Here is a 21,353-nt window from a genome sequence, read left to right on the forward strand (position 1 = left end):
TATATAGCGCCTGCATTTTGTCGCGTATAACCGCACCCTCAGCAATGATTCAAGGAGCATTTCCTAAAACCAATCGCCACGTATTGTCGCGCTACCAGCTTTAGTGCATAGCTGTAAAGCACTTCTGTAAAGCCATCTGTAGAAACATGGTTGTTAGGTACGCAGAGCTCTAATGGCTTGGCCGTCCCGTTGTCCACTGTGTCATGTCTCATGTCCACTGTCTCAGGAAGTGGGCAATACAGGCTTAAAACAAAGCAAATAACTCTCAAAATCAGGCTAAAATATACTAACAAAATCTAAAATATTGTAAGTTTTGAGCTGCCTGCTGTTTTTTTTTTACCGTGACTTTGCATTTTGTTGCTGTTGCTGAAACAGTGCCCAATAAACGCTAAACTGCCCTGAGAAGACACCTTTCACTTTTGTGTTACACCAATTTCTAGATCTGGGGGTCAGCCATGTTTTTTATATGATTGAAGCGACAGAGGGCAGGTCAGTTTTGTCACTGGTGCATCGAATTTCCGTTACGCCGCATCCAGATACCGAGCTTCCTTCTTAATGAATATAGGTTTTCCGGGATTCTTTTCACACTTCCCTTTTGACTATAGCCCAGCTAAAAAAGACCTCCGATGCTAGTTTAAAGAAGTCGATGAGGAAGTGTGGCCGTGAATACGCGTCGCGTCCGTACTCTAGTGCACCTGAGCGTTGGCTGAATTACAAGGCATAGACATGAGCCGACTCGTATGTAGACTGCACTGCATGTCAGACTTCGTAAGAATGTTTTTAGATCTCCTTTTTTCTTTTGAGGATTAACATAGTTCGGTACTAGTGCTGAAAGGAATTTACGCATGCCCAGGTATGTGGCCCGTCGCATGTATGGCTCAGACGAGCCCGACGACGCGCTGGATAAGCAGCAGCATGGTCCGCGGCTCATCGCCGCCTCCATGGACCCCGAAGTGGAACGTGAGGTGAACCTTGTGAACCAGGTGTGCCGCACAAGGGCGTTTAAGGACGTCGCCATGGCGGTGCGCAACATTCAGAAGGTCACCGGATACGCCAAACAGGTGGGCGGCCAGTGCGACTCGTACAACCAACTATTTTGGTGCTAATTGTACAACGTGCACTTAATCCTAACATTACTTGAAAAGTTCACCTGCTGGTCAAGACAGACGTACCCTGCATGCGTAGCAAGAGGACGCGCCTGTCTATCAATGCCTAATAAACCACGCTTGCCTTAAAATAACACACATGGTGTGACAGGCGTTTTAACGGTTAAACAACTGTTGACGGTTCCGTCCGCTGATATGTATTGCCACATGGTTTGCTTGGGTGAGATCGAAGAGTGAAAGAAGACAAAGACGATCTCTCTGAGCCGCTGCTTGAGTAGTCGACTAAACGAGCCCATTTTTTATCAAGTTTGTCGAGAGTAACGTGACAAGACTGGTGGAGTTGCTGGGTACAACGTCTCGCAAACCACCCGGTGCCCAAGACCCCGTCCAGCAGCCGGAACACAAGCCCTGCACCCGTGCACACTCCTGTTCATAGAGTAAGCCGCCGCCAACGAGGCCTACCGCCTGAGACACCAACCACTGACGCAGCGACTATGACTTCGACACAAGATCCCATGCAAGCTCCGACACCTTCCACGCCGATCTACTGCACCGTCCAGAACCCGCTCATGCCTAGCCCCTTTCACGGAGCGCAGCATGAAGATGTTGACGACTGGCTGAGTGAGTTTGAACGTGTCGCAGCGATCAATTACTGGGATGATGCCGCGAAGCTCCGGAACGTGTACACGTGCCTAAAAGACGGTGCCAAGACGTGGTTTTTGAACAGGGATGATGTTCTGACATCTTGGCGCGAGTTCCAGCGTCGCCTCCTGGAGACCTACAGGAGTCCCGACCGCCGCGAACGGGCGGAGCGTGCACTTCAATCACGCATCCAGATGCCCAACGAGACCGTCTCGATGTACGTCGAGGACATGACACGGCTTTTCAAGCGAGCGGATCCTGCTATGGCAGAAGAAAAAAAGTTGCGCCACCTCATGCGTGGTGTGAAGGAACAACTTTTTGCTGGTTTGGTGCGTACGTGGTCCCCCCAAAAGTGTTGCTGAGTTCCTTACTGAAGCGGCAACAATGGAGCGAGTACTGCACCAACGGTCTGCCCAGTTCGACCGTCAAGTGAATGCTGCCTCAACTCCCGAGATTTTCGCCACCCCTGGGAGCAAGAGCCCCGAATGGATTCGCGAGATCATTCGATCTGTCGTCCGGGAAGAAATGGAAAAGATGTACGGGACAAGGCAAATCGATGTTGGGTCTATCACCAGTGTCATCCGCGACGAGGTCCAGCAGGTGCTGCACGCCCATCGTTTTCCGCCCACGTCGGTTGATTTGGAAACGGCTCCTGTGTCTACTGACAGTCGCCGTCGTACGTACGCGGAAGCCTTGCGATCTGCCACTCCTCTTTCGGGTCAAGGAGTCCCGATCCAGCCAGTGCCGCACGTCCCGATCCAGACAGTGCCGCACGTCCCGATCCAGACAATGCCATACGTCCCGATCCAGACAATGATGCCGTCAGTCGCGATTCAGTCAGCGCACGCTGATTTGGACATCGATAGTCGCCGTACACCGACGCGCAAGTCTGATCTCTGGCGTACGCCAGACAGACGACCCCTCTGCTATCATTGCGGTGAGGCTGGTCACATTTACCGCGAATGCCCATACCGGCAACTTGGACTGCGCGGATTTTCCGTCAATTCCCCTCGTCCCCGAATTGGTCAAAGGCCAAGGGATATCGAAGAATATCTCGCGCAACAGCGTGCACCCTTTACACGACGGCAATTGCGGTCACCATCTCCGAGGAGACCCACAGCCACTGGGCCACGTTTTGGGGTGACGGCACGGGAACGCTCCCCGAGCCCTCGTCGGGAAAACTGAAGGCAGCGGCCTTCGGGGGCAAGGTCGCTGGGACTCAAAGTGCGGAAGACCTCCCATCGATGCTTGCACGCAACGCCGAAGGCATTTCGTCAGAGAATAATCGCAGTGCCGAAGAAACGCCGACATCCGCATCTGAACTTAGTGACCGCGTGTCGCTCGACATACCTGTGCTGGTTGACGGTCTTCAGGTCAGTGCATTGGTAGACACTGGTGCAGACTATTCGATCATCAGCGGGAGGCTAGCGAAAGATCTCAGAAAAGTGATCACGCCGTGGAATGGAACGCGAATTCGAACAGCTGGAGGTCACGTTGTAACACCGCTGGGTCGCTGTACCGCAAGAGTGAAAATTCGTGCGTCAACGTTTGTGCTCAGCTGCCTCGTTCTCCCCGACTGTTCGCGTCAGCTGATTATCGGCATGGACTTCCTTCGTGAATACGGTGCCATCATAAATCTCCGTGAGTGCATCGTGACCTTCTCGACTCAAGGCGCAACAGATCGAGACGCCGATAACTGCCGTAGACTTGCGCTGCGTGTTGCTGACGACAGTGTGACGCTGCCACCTCGAGCAACTGTTCCCATCGAAGTCACTTGTGAAGACTTCCAAGACGGCGACGTGGTGGCTGAAAGCAACTTATCACTTCTGCTGCTCCAAGGTGTATGCGCCGCCCGAAGTGTAGTGCGCGTCCGTGACGGACAGTCAACGATACTAGCTACGAACTTCAATTACGAGCACCGGCATCTTTTCCGTGGAACCACCCTAGCCTATGGAGAACCTGTTGTCGACGTCACGGAGTGCTTCGCGTCCGAGGAAACGCATGAGGATAAGGAATTTCTAGACCACATCGACATCAATTCGACGCTGTCAGACGAGAGAAAGGCTGCACTTCACGACCTTTTAAGGGAGTTTAGATCTTGCTTCGCCTCTTCTTCTAAAGTCCGTCAAACTCACCTCACGAAGCACCGAATTATTACCGACGATGACGTCCGCCCCATCCGGCAGCAGCCTTATCGCGTTTCTGCCAAAGAACGCGAGGCTATTCAGACACAAGTAAAAGAGATGCTCGATGAAGGGATTATTCAACCATCCAGCAGCGCTTGGTCCTCGCCAGTCGTTCTAGTAAAGAAAAAAGACGGAACGCTGCGATTCTGTATTGACTACAGGAAGCTTAATAGCGTCACAAAAAAGGACGTCTACCCGCTTCCACGAGTAGACGACTCCCTCGACAGGTTACGACGTGCGAAGTATTTTTCGTCCATCGATCTAAAGAGTGGCTATTGGCAAATTGAAGTGGATGAACGAGACCGAGAAAAAACCGCGTTTGTGACTCCAGACGGACTTTACGAATTCCGAGTTCTTCCCTTCGGCCTCTGTTCTGCACCAGCCACTTTTCAGAGGATGATGGACACAGTTCTCGCTGGCTTGAAGTGGCAAAGCTGCCTTGTCTACCTCGATGATGTGGTCATCTTTTCCGAGAGCTTTGAAGAACATCTGAAGCGTCTGAGAAAGGTTCTGGAAGCCATTCGCACAGCTGAACTTACGCTGAAACCCCAAAAATGCCATTTCGGCTACGAAGAGCTGAAATTTCTGGGACATGTCATTAGTGCAGATGGAGTGCGACCTGATCCAGACAAAACTGCTGCTGTCGCCGCCATCCCTGTCCCATCAGATAAAAGAGCAGTACGCCGTTTCCTCGGCTTGTGCGCGTATTATCGCCGATTTATCGCCAACTTCTCTAAGATAGCTGAACCTCTTACGCGACTCACCCAAGATGACGTACCCTTTACTTGGGGCGTAGAACAAGATACAGCGTTCACAGAGTTACGACAGAGAATGCAAACAGCCCCTGTTCTTGCCCATTTTGATGAGGACGCTGCTACAGAAATTCATACAGATGCCAGCAACGTCGGACTTGGCGCTGTCCTTGTACAACGACACGGCGGCGTTGAGCATGTGATAGCTTACGCCAGTCGTACTCTTTCTCGAGCTGTGACCAACTATTCTACGTCAGAAAAAGAATGCCTCGCAGTCGTGTGGGCGACGACCAAATTTCGGCCTTACCTCTACGGTCGTCCCTTCAAAGTGGTGACTGACCACCACTCGCTCTGCTGGCTGGCAAATCTCAGAGATCCATCCGGCCGTCTCGCACGGTGGAGTTTGCGTTTGCAGGAGTTTGACATTACGATTGTGTACAGGTCAGGGCGCAAACACGAAGACGCCGACGCGCTTTCTCGAGCACCTGTGGGGAACGCTGTCAGGGGCTCCGAAGATGAAGATTCCTTTCTCGGAGCAGTTAGTGACTCCGAATTTATGTCAAAGCAGCGGGCAGACGATGAATTACGCCCAGTCATTGATTCCCTGGAAGGCCGCAACTCTAAGGTCCCTCAACACATTGCTCGCGAACTGTCCTCTTTTTGTCTAAGAAGAGGCATTCTTTACAAGAAAAACGCCCGTGGTAGCGACAAGGCTTTCCTACTCGTTGTTCCTACCGACATGCGTGATGAAATCCTTCTGGCGTGCCACGACGAGCCCACGTCAGGACATTTGGGCTATTCGCGAACTCTCGCCCGAGTACGCCAACAGTATTACTGGCCGCGACTATCAACTAGTGTACATCGATATGTGAAAGGCTGCCGTGAGTGCCAGCGCCGCAAGACTCCGCCTGTGAGACCCGCGGGCCTGCTCCAGCCGATCGCACCACCACGGACACCGTTTGACCTCTTGGGAATGGACCTTCTCGGGCCCTTCCCTTTGTCGTCCTCTGGGAACAAGTGGATTATAGTTGCGACAGATTATCTCACGCGTTATGCTGAAACAAAAGCGTTACCCCGTGGCACGGCCTCTGAAGTCGCGCAGTTCTTCGTGCACCAAATCGTCCTACGGCATGGTGCCCCGTCATGCGTGATTACGGACAGAGGGACGTCGTTTACAGCACGAATGATGGAGGACATTTTTAAACTGAGCTGCACAAGTCATCGAAAAACAACGGCTTATCATCCGCAATCCAATGGACTGACAGAGAGGCTTAACAAGACCATAGCGGACATGCTGTCAATGTACGTGGACGTACAACATAAAACCTGGGACGAGATTCTTCCATACATCACGTTTGCTTATAATACGGCAACGCAAGAAACAACGCGATTTTCGTTTTTCCGACTTGTTTACGGACGCAACGTGCGAACCATGCTCGATGCTATGCTTCCGTGCGACGAAAGCAATGAACTTGCTCAAGATGCTGAGCAATACACTCAATACGCCGAAGAAGCTCGTCAGCTAGCTCGCATAAACACCAGGCACCAACAAGATGCAGACGCCCGACGTTCTAACCTCCGCCATCGAAATGTCACCTACCACCCTGGGGACCGAGTGTGGGTGTGGATCCCTGTCCGGCGACCAGGCTTATCCGAAAAACTCCTAAGCCGTTATTTTGGACCGTACAAGGTTCTTAGACGAATCACAGATCTTACCTACGAGGTATTTCCGGACGGCGCAGCGTCTTCTCGTCGACAGCTTCGGCCCGAAACCATGCATGTCCTTCGGCTGAAGCCCTACTTCACACAGTAGCCCTTGTGGTTTCACGTGCTACGACATGCCGTGACATTGCGTTGCCGCTGCTGTTTGTGTTCTCGTGTGTTTTTGTGCCCTTTCTTTTTGCGCTTGGCGGAAGCGTTGGCGAAACTTCCTCATTTGCGCTGCGAGTAGTGGCACTCTCCCTCTTTTGGTTCTCTATATCTGCGTGTGTATACCTTCATTTTTTTTATTTACGAGCATCGAGTCGATGCTTTCAAAGGGGGGGACTATTGCCACATGGTTTGCTTGGGTGAGATCGAAGAGTGAAAGAAGACAAAGACGATCTCTCTGAGCCGCTGCTTGAGTAGTCGACAAAACGAGCCCATTTTTTATCAAGTTTGTCGAGAGTAACGTGACAGTATTGAGGGTTCCGAAGTGACACCGCAAAGGCGAAGCACAGTGAAATGGTTGATGCGATCCATCACAAAAAAGACAACATCGTGACCTCTCATAAGAGCCTGACCATTTTAGAAAGCCCCAGTAAACCTATGCACAGGCACAACTTCATAGATGTGCTAACACAGTTTTCGGAATAGAGTTTCAGAATTGAGTACAGAAAGTGTCCAGCCGGCCCGTGGTGTCAGCAAGCTCAGGCTGCCATGTGTCACATTCTATAAGGATTTACACCTAGTTTGCTCTTTACAAATATGATATAATTAAATCAGATATCCTTGAAGAGTGTGACCAAACTGTGCTGAGCAGCTCGGAACCTATATATACAGACCAACTCTGGTCTGTCCAGTGATCCAGTACTATATCCGAGTGGCTACCCCTCTCGACTATCCACCCCCTGGTGGTTGAGCCCAAGCCAGCAACCTCGCTGTCTTCCTGAATAAAGTTTCACGAGATTATACCATAATGATGCGAGCATCGCGTCTAGCGGAATTGCGCCGAGGCACCGTGAATTATGACAATTAACGCGACGTGACTTGTGCCGCTCCTTCACTCACGCTCCCCCTGGTGACAGGTTGACGAGGTGGACGGCGTGAGCATCCTGTTGAACCGATGCGAGTGCTTAGGGGTTATCGGCGTCAACAACTCCGGCAAGACCTCGCTCCTCGAGATTCTGGTCGGCATCCAGGTGCCCTCCGGAGGGGGTGCCTACACGGCCGCCCTGTCACTCGGCGGTGACCTGCGCGCGTGGCAACAGGGAATCGGCTACGCGCCCGACGGCATCGCCGAGTGGTGCATGCCACAGCTCACCGTAGGTGAGTTCCTGGACCTCATGGCCCACCTGCGGGGCGTCGCCTGGAGACGTCAGGCGCTGCGCGCCCTCTTGGAGCTCACGGGGAGACTTCGGGAGGAACAGATGATCGAGAAGTGCGGGTGAGAAAGGCGTTTCTCCTACTCGATTACAACCTAAGAAAACAATGTCGACTCCACCCACTGAGCCACGACGCACGCGCCGTTCGCATGTTACTTACTCAGTCAAATGATTGCTCATAGGAAATCCAAAATACAGACATGAATGAGCTATTAATAACACAGAATATACAAGACAGTAGCAATATTAATATTATTATGGGGACAGTTGTGCTTGGTGGTTTTACGCTAGAACCGTAAAAAATGTTGTCTCCGGAGTACTACATGTATTAATAGTCGGAGGTTAGTTGTTACAATCTAGTTTTTCGTATAGCTGAGCCGCGATCCTAGAATTTTTCAACTTCACCAGTTCGTTGAAGTTTGCGACCTATCTAAAACGAGTGACGCAAACATGCCTCTGCATGAGAAAGTTCACTATGCGAGCAGTAAGAGAAGTGGTATGTGTAGATATTTACGAGTTTTAGCCGGCAGAGTGGAACTTTGAACTTTCATCACTCATTGGGAGAAGTAATACTTGTTCAAGAGCTTCAGGCTACGTGGAGCAAACGATTACGATGACACCTGCTCTGTACATAGGCATATTAGCCAGGGGGGCAAGGTTGGCGCTAGCCCCCCCCCCCCCCTACTGAGAAAAGTTGGGGGAAGGGGTGGAACCCCCTCACATGACAGTGGTCACTGTCACCTGCACACTGGCTAACCAACATTTAAGGGGAAGATCTTCTTCACTACAATAATCACTTAAATTAATTTTTACGAGAAAATAAAAATGTCACCGCGGGATGTTTTGCTAAAGTAAAATTTTTCTTATATTTCTGCTGTGACAATGGTTCTTGAAAGTGCTGCATTGTAAAGCGGGCTATAGTACAAGGCACGAAAGCGTCTTGTGTGCTTTGTTATGAATGTGAACAAGCAATCGTTTTATGGACCAGTCAGAGCATTTGCTGCTTCAGGAAATTTTTTTCTTTCATCAAAAAATAAATAGCGTCATTGCTGTTTTATTGAAGCTGCCATGAGCCGATGATTGTGACAAATCTTCTTCAATGCTTTAGCTCTGCCGCACTAGAAGCGCAACAATAAGGTTGGCGCTTTGGTGTCTGCTGAATCTGAGCAGGCTTGCTTACGGTAGCTAGGAGTGATGGCAGCAGTTTGCAAAGTGGCAAAGAAGAAGCAGTGAACTCGAGTAAGTAGGAAGCTCAGCTTCTAAGCTTACTCCACAGCTTGACCCACCGGACCAGGGAGAAGGTGAAAGACAATGGTTTTTTGCACAATGCATGCCTAATTAGGAGTCGGGTAGTTAGTTTTTATTCAACTAAAATGGTCTTTTACAGCTCAAAATACAACTTTGACAGCAAAGAAACACACACGTGCAGCACGGCAGAGATCTCTCTCTCTCTCAGCAAGGATGAGCTCACAGAGATGTACATGTGCACATACAATCTAAAAAGTTTTCCGGAGTAGAATAACGGAAAGGTTGGCTATGTAGTCGGTTATTGGCGCCATTCAATACATTTTCGGAGTAACTGCGCAGTTACCACGAAAAGAGATCTTTGCTCTTCCAAAAGACGACATGTGCACAAAAGATTTCACACGGCACCGCAAGGAGAGACACTCTCCTCCTTCTGGAGGAGAGTGTCATATATATATATATATATATATATATATATATATATATATATATATATATATATATATATATATATATATATATATATATATATATATTGCTGCGACAGGCTCGCCACATTCAAGTGGCCCGCCACAATCATCGTGGCACCAGCACCAGCAAGACCCGGCTCGGCTGGCATGCGCCACGCGTTCGCACGTTCAACAACGAGGAAGAGGAAGATAGTCGGATCTGTGCCACTCGGCTACTCGAACTTGACGACCATAGTTTTTAGAATCGTGGGCACAAGTTCGCCCTAATAAAGACGCTTGTTTTCTTAACCTGTCGGCGTCAGCATCGCTACATTTCTGGTGGAAGTGCTGGGTTATGAATCGAAGCCCCACGAGCTCAAGACAGCGTAGCCCCGACGACCAGCGTATCAACCCCGTGGAAGTGACTCCTGTACACCAGAGGGCAAGTCGCCGTCTTCGAGGTGACTCACCTGAGTTCGGTCCTCTTCACTTCACACCAAGGGGAATTCAAACGATGGATGCCACCACTATGACTAGCCAGGTAACACCGGCACAAGTGTTCATTAGCCAACCGCACCAGCCGCCAGTTTTCCACGGCGACTCGTACGAGGATGTTGAAGATTGGTTGGACCTGTTCGAGAGAGTAGCGAGCTTGAATGGATGGGACGAAAGAGAGAAGCTCCGTCGCGTATACTTCGCCCTGGAAGACTTCGCGAAGACATGGTTTGAGAACCATGAAACCTCGTTGTCTACCTGGGAGGTATTTCGACGACAAGCGGTGGCTACGTTCGCGAACATAGACCGGAAAGAAAAGGCGGAGGCAGCTCTTCAATCGAGGAACCAGCTAACGAACGAGAGTGCTGCTATGTACATTGAGGACATGGTCCGCCTGTTCAAGCGTGCGGATTACAACATGGCTGAGGATAAGAAGGTGCGCCATCTAATGCGCGGAGTGAAGCAAGAGCTCTTCGTCGTTCTCGTCCGCAACACTCCGAGCACGGTTGCTGAGTTTTACTCGGAAGCGACGGCCATCGAAAAAACACTGGAACAGCGGGCTCGGCAGTACAACCGGAATCTTAACTGCGCATCTGCACAGGTATTCCCCGGAGGCGTGCGAAACGACGTTGAAGCCCTGCGAGAGCTAATTAGATCAGTTATCAGAGAAGAACTGAGCAGACTGCATATGCCCCAGACTACAACTGCACTATCTGTTACGGACGTTGTTCGTGACGAACTGAGGCAGGTGATACGAGAGCCAGAGCGTGAGCTGCAGCCGGTTCGACCTATCTGAACATACTCTGAGGTTGTCAGACAACCCACGGTACACAGCAATGCAGCAGTTGCGATGGCAACGACTCCTCTCCCACCTGCGGCACACAGCGCACCTCGTCCACGGGAACCGACAGCTACCTATCTGCCCCCAGGAGCACGTAGCACACATCACTATGTGGAGCGTAGGCCCAGGAAAAGTGACGTCTGGCGTGATCACGAGCGCAGGCCTCTGTGTTTTCATTGTGGGGAAGCGGGTCATCTGTACAGATTCTGTCCTTACCGACAGGCTGGATTAAGAGGCTTCCCGTCATATGCACCGTGCCCCCGAAACGGCGAACGACCAGCGGAGATTGAGGAGTACTTGTCGACGCGCCAGAACTCGCCAACTCTACGCCAACACCGGTCACGGTCACCATCGCCTATGCGCTACCGGTCATCCAGCCCACGTACACCTTCAAGGCAGCCTGGTCATCGCTCTCCAAGTCCACACCCGGAAAACTGAAGCAAGCGACCTGTGGAGGTGAGGCCGCTGATAACGTCCGTTACGAAGATCCTCCAATTTGGTTTGAGGGTGATGATGGTGTATTTCCGGTAGATGGGTGCAGCAACGAAAACGTTACTTCAGATTTGCGGTTGAGAATGGAAGGATGGGAGCTGGATGCCTTAGTCGACACCGGTGCTGATTATTCAGTGATAAGTCACAAGATGGTGAAAAAGCTAAACAAAGTTGTGACTCAGTGGAATGGATCGCAGATACGCACGGCAGGCGGTCACATTATTACGCCCCTTGGCAGATGCACTGCAAGACTTGAAATACGGGCCTTTATTTACGTGGCCGATTTCATTGTGCTGCCAGAATGTTCAAGAGAACTCATTATAGGAATGGATTTTTTGCGAGCTAATGGCGCCGTAATTAACCTGCGTAGGTCCAGCGTGTCGTTTTCGACTGAACGAGGTATACCTGTGGAGGAATCTGAGGAACGACGCCTAACTGCTCTACGCGTTGTTCATGATGACGTAACTGTGCCGCCACGCTGCAGTATAATGGTGCTCGTAGAAAATGATGCATTGTACAACCGCGAAGGCATAGCGGATACAAATGTAGGACTGTTTTTGAACAAAGGTGTCTGCGTAGCTAGGGGTCTTGTTCACTTGACGAATGGCCGTGCAGATGTCCTACTCACAAATTTCTCCAATGAGCTTCAACACATCGCTCGAGGCACGGCTATCGCCTATTTACACGACTTCTGTATGGCGACCGAACTATGCAGCTTAACGACATCAACCACTCGACCAGTGGCCTGCAACATCGACACATCCGTGACCGTCAATCAGAGCCTTCCGGACAGTCAGAAGAAACAGATTTACGCCTTGGTAAAAGAATTCTCTGATTGCTTTTCAAGTACCTCGAAGGTCCAGCGCACGTCAATCACGAAACACAGAATTATAACGCAAGACGACACGAGGCCTATATGCCAGCATCCATATCGGGTGTCACAGAAAGAACGGGAAATTATCAAGAAGCAAGTGGAGGAGATGCTTTCTGATGATGTCATCCAGCCTTCGAATAGTCCATGGGCGTCTCCCGTAGTGCTCGTTAAGAAGAAAGACAACACACTTAGATTCTGCGTCGACTACAGAAAACTGAACAGTGTAACTAAACGAGATGTCTACCCCTTGCCACGTATCGACGATACACTAGATCGGTTGCGATCCGCAAAGTTTTTCTCCTCCTTAGATCTGAAAAGCGGATATTGGCAAATAGAGGTCGGCGAGCGGGACCGTGAAAAAACGGCATTCGTAACACCAGATGGCCTCTACGAATTCAAAGCGCTTCCATTCGGCCTCTGTTCCGCACCAGCGACGTTCCAGCGAATGATGGACACTGTCCTCGCCGGATTGAAATGGCAGTCATGCCTAGTGTATTTGGATGACGTGGTGGTATTCTCTGCAACGTTCGACAAACATCTAGAGCGACTACGCACAGTATTGGAGGCCATGCGGTCAGCGAAATTGACAATCAAACCCGAAAAATGCCACTTCGGCTTCGAAGAGCTGCGGTTCCTTGGACATGTCATTAGTTCCGAGGGTGTTCGTCCCGATCCCGAAAAGACAGCCGCTGTTCAGAGGTTCCCTACACCCAGAGACAAAAAGTCAGTGCGTCGATTTTTGGGTTTATCTGCCTATTATAGACAATTTGTGGAAAACTTCTCAAAGATTGCGGAACCTTTTACAAAACTGACAAAAGACGACGTGCCCTTCACGTGGGAAAGCGAACAACAGAAAGCTTTTGACGAATTAAGGAAACGACTACAGGGTTCACCAATACTTGCCCATTTTGATGAGACAGCCGACACAGAAGTCCATACCGATGCCAGCAATGTCGGCCTCGGCGCCATCCTTGTCCAATGGCAAAATGGTCAAGAGAAAGTGTTAGCTTATGCCAGCCGCAAACTATCAAAAGCTGAGGCAAACTACTCTGCAACTGAAAAAGAGTGCCTCGCAGTCATCTGGGCCATAAACAAGTTTCGACCCTACCTTTATGGTAGACCGTTCAGAGCTGTCAGTGACCACCATAATCTATGCTGGCTGGCAAATCTCAAGGACCCGTCAGGTCGACTAGCAAGATGGAGCCTTAGGCTGCAGGAGTACGATGTTACGGTCGTGTACAAATCGGGAAGGAAACACAGCGATGCCGACTGCCTATCACGCTCTCCCGTCGATCCAAGTGTACCTGAAGAGGAAGACTTCCCGTTTCTAGGCGACAGGCTCGCCACATTCAAGTGGCCCGCCACAATCATCGTGGCACCAGCACCAGCAAGACCCGGCTCGGCTGGCATGCGCCACGCGTTCGCACGTTCAACAACGAGGAAGAGGAAGATAGTCGGATCTGTGCCACTCGGCTACTCGAACTTGACGACCATAGTTTTTAGAATCGTGGGCACAAGTTCGCCCTAATAAAGACGCTTGTTTTCTTAACCTGTCGGCGTCAGCATCGCTACAATATATATATATATATATATATATATATATATATATATATATATATATATATATAGTTATTTTTTCATCCACTTTTCTTTCTTCTTATTTACATTCCATTGGTTCTAATAACTTCCCCTGTACATTCCTTGGCATTACTGTCTGTTAGATCTCATTAATATTGTGTCAGAACACGGAAAAACGAGCCCTTAGGTATACACTTCTTTCCCTTATTTCATTGAACGAGGGTCTTGTACTGGCAGACTTGATGTCATTAGGTTGTATACGAGGGACTATTGATCAGCTGCCCGCTCGTAATAAGTTCACGTGCTACGTGACGCCAAACATGCGCATAAAAAGTGTTGTCACACTCGTCGCTTGGCTTATAGATGGCGCTGACTGACACTCATACTTCTACATTCACATTTAAACCCAAAAAAGTGGATGGAGGGAAGGCCGCTGTGGTAGCTCAGTGGTTCAAGCATCGAACGCGTTATTTGAAAGTCGTAGGTTCCATTCCTGCTCACGGCTGGTTATTTTTTCATCCACTTTTCTTTCTTCTTATTTACATTCCATTGGTTCTAATAACTTCCCCTGTACATTCCTTGGCAGTACTGTCTGTTAGATCTCTATAATATTGTGTCAAAACACGGAAAAACGAGCCCTTAGATATACACTTCTTTCCCTTATCTTATATATATATATATATATATATATATATATACAAATCTTTATCAGGTTTTCGATAGCACTTTTCGATGGCTGCATTTTTGACGGAGGCACAAATGCCGTAGATCCGTGTGCTCATATATGTATATATATCCCGCCTGACGTGTGAACTAAGCTATTTGACCCCCCCCCCCGCCCCCCCTTACGAAAGAGTTGGTACGCTACTGAATCTGTCTCTATCGTGCGCTTGTTGGCTGTGCTGTGACGTGACCAAACTCCGCAAAAACTGTTCGCAGGCCGCACCGCGTGTGATAAATGGGTCAAAAGAATACATAGTACCGCGAAATGGTTTTGCGGGAATAAAAGAAGCTAGGTTATATACATGAAATTTATGGATGGTGCAAGGTCACCGGTTCGACTCTCGCAGCGGTGCACTTTAATTGTAACGAGAAGCAATAACTTGAGTGCGCTTAGAATAATGCACCCGAAAGAGAACACCGGTGTTCACTCCCAGTTATGTGACAATAATGATGGTTGAATAATACCTGGTTAAAAAAAACCCCGATACAACATCCAATATTTGTTTAACATTTCAAGTAAATACGCACATTGCCTTCAGAATGCGTCTTAACAATCTAAAACAAGCTCCCCCCTCTTTCCCCCTCCCCCCAACAAAAAGAACACCCCGTGCTCCACTGCGGGCTTTTCTTGCATCCACAATGTTGGTAATGGAACTAGTTTGATCTTGCGATCTGAAGGGAATGAGAACCCGTCCGTCTGCTGGTAGGTATGTGCGCTCTTTGCTTCTTTTATTGGTACAGAAAAGAGGGGCACTTGGAGAGGTGGAGAGACCAACCGGTGAACACAGCGTAGAGGTATAAAGTGCGATACGAGCCAGGACCATGTTACGATGATTAAGCATTTGTATCTCTGTTGCAGCAATATTGCACAATATCCTGGTGCGTATGCGTGTATATTGTAGGCCCATGCACAACTGCGAAACCACAACAAATTACCGAACTTCCGGTCGGATGTGTTGATGTTGATATGGTTGGGTGGTTTTAGGAGAACCTTAATGCAGCAACTGGGCAGATAATTAGTTTGGTCGAGTGTGTTGATGTTCGTATGACTGGGTCGTGAGAGGCAGACTTTTGATACAGCAAATCAGTTAACATTACTCAATTGCTACAATACGCAAAACTCACGCAGCCACGGCGAGCTGAAGACGCTGCTGATTGCGGCAGCAGCCATCGGCGTGCCTCCCGTGATGCTCCTGGACGAGCCGTACTCGGACGTCGAGCCGCTCTACCGAAACGAGATAATCCACATGCTGCAGCTTCTCAAGAGTAGCCAGGCCACGTCTATCATCATGACGTCGCACCGGTATGGGCTCGACGATGGCTGATTTTCGAGGGATATCTGCGTGACGGCCAGCATTGAACACACATGCGCATACTGTATGCTGGTGTGCGTGCGCGCGTGTGTTTGCGCGTGCGTGTATACGTCTCTGTACATTTGTATATTTTGTGCGAAACACTGGCGATCCAGAAATTAATGCTAATGCTGCCCAACATTGGATATAATTGAGATATTAGCCACGCAGTGTTACCCCGCTTCAGGTGCCATTTAGCAGATGCAGCTGATGAGGGGTAACAATCAGCCACTAGTAGGCAACACGTCCGAGAGTTGTACTGTCCTGGTAATATACAAATATATGCGGTAATCTTGCACAACTGCTCGTGTCAATGCGCGGATAAGCAAACATTTATCGAGAACACGAAGTAGCAGATACATAAAATGGAAATGGTCTTCAATACAGTTAATATTCCAATAATGCTTCGTCCTTTTAGCCTTCACCTACGCTCACTCTATTAACCAGGATGTCTCTAATATCTGAATTGAGTCTATGAGGTCCTTCAGATGTCAGCATAGTACTGAGAGATGGTGACGCAAGCTATGAGCAGGGGACGACGCGATGGGTCTTGATGGCGTAAGCATATTAAGCACTGTTCACTCAGGAATGCACCACCACACAATCAACCCGACGTAGCTCTGAGGTCATGCTCGCAGCTATTGGTTGTACCGTACTGGAACATACGTGGCACTGAGCCCACACCCTTGGCAGTTGGTGGTGGTGGTGGTGGTAAAAACATTTATTTCAGAAAAAGTTTACTAGAGAGTGCCGACGTGGCCCATAGGCGTGCTAGAGTGGCAAGACCCTATTCCGGGACGCCAATGGAGCTGGAAGCTGCCCGTGCGCGCTCCACCAAGGAGCGTTGTGCAGCCAAGGTAGAGCAGCCGAGCAGGTGCTCCTCCCAAGCCTCTCTAGTTGGGATAGGAAAAGGGAATGAGAAAGGGATGGGATTAACTGGGCACGATGCTACGACGTGATATGTGTCGGCGAGGACATGACAGGTCGAGCAGGTGCCATTGATTTCCGGCAAAAAGTGCCTGGCGACCACCGGACTGATAAAGGTGTTCGTCTGCAGGCGGCGTAGCAGTCGTTTGTCCACATTCTCCAAACCGCGTGCGGGGTCCGGGTAGAGGCGGCGCGAAGCCCGGTAATAAGCCAAAATTTCGCGAAAGCGCGTCAGGTTGGTATTGCCAGATTCCGTCTCGGGACATGGAGGGGCAACGGCCCGAACCGGAGAAGCGCGGGCAGCGGCATTTGCCGCCTCGTTGCCGGGCAGGCCCGAGTGGCCTGGGGTCCACACTATACGAATGGGATGAGGGTTAAAGCGCCAAGAGGCTGCCTGTAGTAGGCTAGCCGCCAGCGGAGCAATGGAACCCTGAAGGTACTGAGAACAGGCCGAGCGCGAGTCCGTCAGGATGGTGCGTGAGGCAGGGTGAGAGGCGGCCAAAGCTATGGCAACCTCTTCAGCGTGCGTTACTGTGTCTGCTCGAAAGGAGAGGCCATCTACGTGTTTGCCCTCTGTAATCACGGCAGCCGTGAAGTGACCCGAGGGGGGGGGACCCGAGATGTCCACGTAGAAAACACCAGGACGATCGGAGTGTCGCGTATGAAGGGCCGCGGCGCGTGCTAGTCTACGGCCAGGAAGGAGGTCAGGGTTCATATTACGGGGTAGAGGTTCCACCCATAGCTTTTGACGCCAGAGCTCTGGTACCGGCTGCAGAGGGTCTTGGTCAGATATCGGGTTAGGGCCAAGTCTGTGTAGAAGACGGCGCCCTGAAGGTGTCTGCGACAGTCGATTGATTTGGTTAACGCGATGAGCTTCGCGCATCTCTGCAAAGGTGTTGTGTGTCCCCAGAGCCGTGAATCGGCTGTTGGAAGTTGCAATAGGTAGGTCCAGAGCGCGTTTGTATACTGAACGAAGAAGGACGTTCAGCTGGTGCTCGTGTCGACGACGCAGGCGAAGGTAAGGCAAGGCGTAGAGGACGCGACTGGTCACAAACGCGTGGGCCAATCGGAGGGACTGAGACCCGCGGAGGCCGCCGCGCTTGGTAGAAACTCGCCGTATCATGCGGCTCACCTGTTCGCTGGTGCGTCTGAGGCCTGCTATTGTGCCCTTTGGATCCAAGGACGATGTGAGGTGAAGGCCAAGAACCCGAATATTTTGCACTGACGGGACGGGCCCGAACGGAAGAAAAATTTGAGGCGGCGGTAGCGGAGAGACTGAAAGAAGAGCCGATTTAGCTGGAGAGCACTCCAGGCCGCATGAACCTGCGTAGGTGTCCACCAGAAGGGCAGCCTTTTGCAGGCGTTCTTCGATTTGCGCTAAGCAGCCGGTGTTGGTCCAGATTGTGATATAGTCCGCATATAGTGCGTGTTGTATTCCCTCGACCTCGCTTAGAAGAGAGGGGAGGTTCATCATCGCCAGGTTAAAAAGCAGAGGAGACAGGACTGCCCCTTGAGGTGTACCCCGCGTGCCTAATAAGTACGGGCCGTGTTCGGTAGAATTAAGGCGAATGAAGGCGGTGCGATGTGATAGAAAGGCGCGAATGTAGTTGAAAGTCTTCTGCCCGCAGTTTGTGGTAGACAGGTTAGCGAGTATAGTGCTGTGTTTGACGTTGTCGAACGCCCCGCGGAGATCGAGAGCGAGCACGGCTTTATCGTTATGGCGCATAGTAGTCGGCTCTATGATATCGTGTTTAAGCTGGAGCAAGACGTCCTGCGCCGATAGATGCGGGCGAAAGCCAAACATCGTGTCGGCAAAGGTGCTCCTGGCCTCCAAGTAGGCGGAAAGGCGTTCGCGAACCATGGTTTCCATGAGTTTGCCTGCGCAAGACGTAAGTGAGATGGGTCTCAGTGCCTCAATACTGACGGACTTTGCCGATTTGGGAATGAATGTCACGACCAATGTGGTCCATTCCGTTGGAAGCGGAGAACCGTCCCATATCGAATTTATAAGCAGGAGTAGCGAGAGGTGTGCTTGGTCGGGAAGATTTGCCAGGAGCGATACTGTGATTCCGTCGCGTCCAGGGGCCGTGCCCCGTCGCATTTTCGTGAGTGCAAATCGTAAATCAGAAAGCATGTATGGGGCGTCGAGGTCGGTGTTAGGGGCGCCGGAATACGTATATGCTGGGCCTGCGGGATCAATTGTGCGGCAGATGTAGCGGTCACAAAGTTCTCGCGCGAGTTCATCCGTAGTGCCCTGAAATGCATGCAGAACACGGTGGAGCTGGCGTTGCGTTTCTCCCCTGGTGGTGGAGGGATCGAGAAGGCTTCTAAAGAGTCGCCACGCACTCTTAGAGCTCATCTGGTTTGCAGCCTTCGAACAGGTGTCTGCCCAGTTAGCATCGGAAAGTTGTGCGGAGTATGCGGCCGCCTCTGCAGTGAGCGCCTCAATGCGAGCGCGAAGTTTCCGATTAAGTTTGTTGCGTTTCCAGCGACCTATGAGCCCGCGGCGAGCGTGCCAAAGATGTAGGAGGTGTGGATCGATTGCAGGAGTCAAATTAGAGGTTGTAAGGGTGTGAGTGTTCGCTTGTTTCATATGAACAGCGTATGATGCCCACGCTGCATATTCAGTCGAGGAGAGGCCGGCAGGGAATGGTTGCATTCTGAACTGAGTCCAATCGGTGAGACGGGCTTGGCCCCAGTGTTGGCGCATTTTCTGCCGCGGTGTGAACGAAACGCGGAGTAAAAAGTGATCGCTGCCTAGGGTTTCGCCTCAATTTTCCCATGTAGCATCGCTGATGTGACTGGTGAGGGAGAGGTTGGGGCATGTGTCTCGCGTGACCGAGTTGCCGAAACGTGTGGGTTGTGCCGGATCGGTAAGAAGCGTCAGGCTCAGCGAGTAAATGAGCTCCTTGAGCTCTCTGCCCCGGGCCTTCTCCTAGTCGTAACCTCAGTGAGGGCTGGGGGCATTAAAGTCCCCGACAATCACCAGTGGTTGTCGGGCCGCTATACGCAGTGCCCGATGGAAGAGATGCGCAAACGAAACCCTCGCAAGGCGAGGGGGACAGTACACGTTTAAGATATGTATTGATGGTTGGCCCCTCCGCTGAGACAGCACTGATATCATGCAGTAGTCGTAAGGAAGATCCAGATCGAGGTCGATCTGTATCGCCGTGTAAGCTTTATGCACGAGGAGGCATGTGGTGGTGCCGCCTACATAGGAGCAGTATCCAGAAAGGGATGGAGCAGGGCCAGATTCTTGGAGCGCCAAGACGGCCGGCTGAGAGCCAAGTGAGCTGAGGAAAAGGGAAAGATGTGAACGCTTTCGCCTGTTCCCGAAGCCTCCAGGGTTCCACTGTATGATCTCGAATTTAGACGCAATGTTTGAACGGGACGTACGATTGGTAGCCATCGTGACTGTCATAGGTTTTATATTTGGTCCTCCCTGTCCCGCTCGGAATCCTCAGAGGCAGGGAGGGGCACAGAGGCCAGATTGTCCGACGGCGGGGTAGTGGTAGCCACCTTACGACGACGCCGTGGAGCTGTACCCTCACTGCTCACCGAGCAGGAGCGGGAACGCGATGCCTTGGGTTGAAACTGGGTGATTGCACAGGCATGAATAGCCTGGGTAACCTCTACTACTATGCGTTGGACCGAGAAGCTGGTGAGGAGGTGATTAATCGAAGCTTCGACGCGCGTGAGGCGTTCCTCTACGCGCGGGGTGTGCTCTTCGCTAAGGAGAGTTTGGTTAGCGGGCAAGAGAACCTGAGGTGCCCCAGGAGCCTCAAGAGCTTCTGGAGTAGACGTGGCACCGGTTCCGAGTGCTGGAGTACACATGGCTGCTTGAACCGGTGGTTTAATGGGAGTGGACTTAGCGCGAGGACTAAGCTTGGACGTAGCTGGCGTAGCCGCCTGGACAGAGGAGGCAATACCGGATGGCCTTGCAGTACACTGTTGTTGGGGTTGAAGTCGCTTATTTAAGAGTTCGAGTTGTTTAGTTAAAAGAGAATTTTGCTTTTGAAGTGCCGCAACTTGCTGGCGAAGGGCCGCTAGTTCGGGAGAAAGAGGATCGACAGAAGGGGGTGAGAGAGGCTTAGCAGCAGCTTTCCCTGCCCAACTGCTCACCTGAGGTACCGCCGCTGGTGCTTCGAGCGGTAGGAATGCTTGCGAGTCGGCGTGGAGTGGTGGAGCCGAATGATGCAGGTTTGTGCTGCTGTCTGGCTGTGACGAACATGAGGTGGTCCCTCGAGGAGATGTTGAGGGCTGCTTGCGTTTCCGACATTTTCGGTATTTTGCCGTGCAGCCACTGGTCCCAGTCTCTTGGGCGCCGTGGCAGAGGAGGCACTTGGGGTGGCAGTCGTGGGCATTGAGACCTGCAGGTGCGGGGGTTCCACATTTGGCACACTGGGTTGGAGCGGCATGAGGGCACTGAGGTGGTCGATGACCGATGGTACCGCACTTGGTGCATACAGGGACCGTTTTCTTGTAGGCGCGGATATACGTCGCCACGCAGTGGTAGAAGAGGAAGCGGGGTAACTTCGTGCCCTCGAAAGTCACCACCACCGCCGCGGAATCTCCGAGTTTGCGGACCGCAAGGGTAGTACCTTGAGG

The 21,353-nt window shown here is 51.1% G+C and overlaps 1 protein-coding gene across 1 annotated transcript in view; it reads left to right on the top strand.

Annotated features, from left to right (window-relative positions):
• LOC119185131 (ATP-binding cassette sub-family A member 2-like) overlaps positions 1–21,353 on the top strand; it is a 39,702-nt gene that overhangs the window by 15,034 nt on the left and 3,315 nt on the right. Inside the window, exons 11-13 of the mRNA XM_037434238.2 lie at positions 854–1,061; positions 7,473–7,831; positions 15,596–15,769. Coding sequence (XP_037290135.2) covers positions 854–1,061; positions 7,473–7,831; positions 15,596–15,769 — 741 coding nt within the window. The remainder of the gene's footprint in view (positions 1–853; positions 1,062–7,472; positions 7,832–15,595; positions 15,770–21,353) is intronic.

This window comes from Rhipicephalus microplus, chromosome 10 (assembly GCF_043290135.1).
Source record: "Rhipicephalus microplus isolate Deutch F79 chromosome 10, USDA_Rmic, whole genome shotgun sequence".
In the NCBI taxonomy this organism is placed as follows: Eukaryota; Metazoa; Arthropoda; class Arachnida; order Ixodida; family Ixodidae; genus Rhipicephalus; species Rhipicephalus microplus.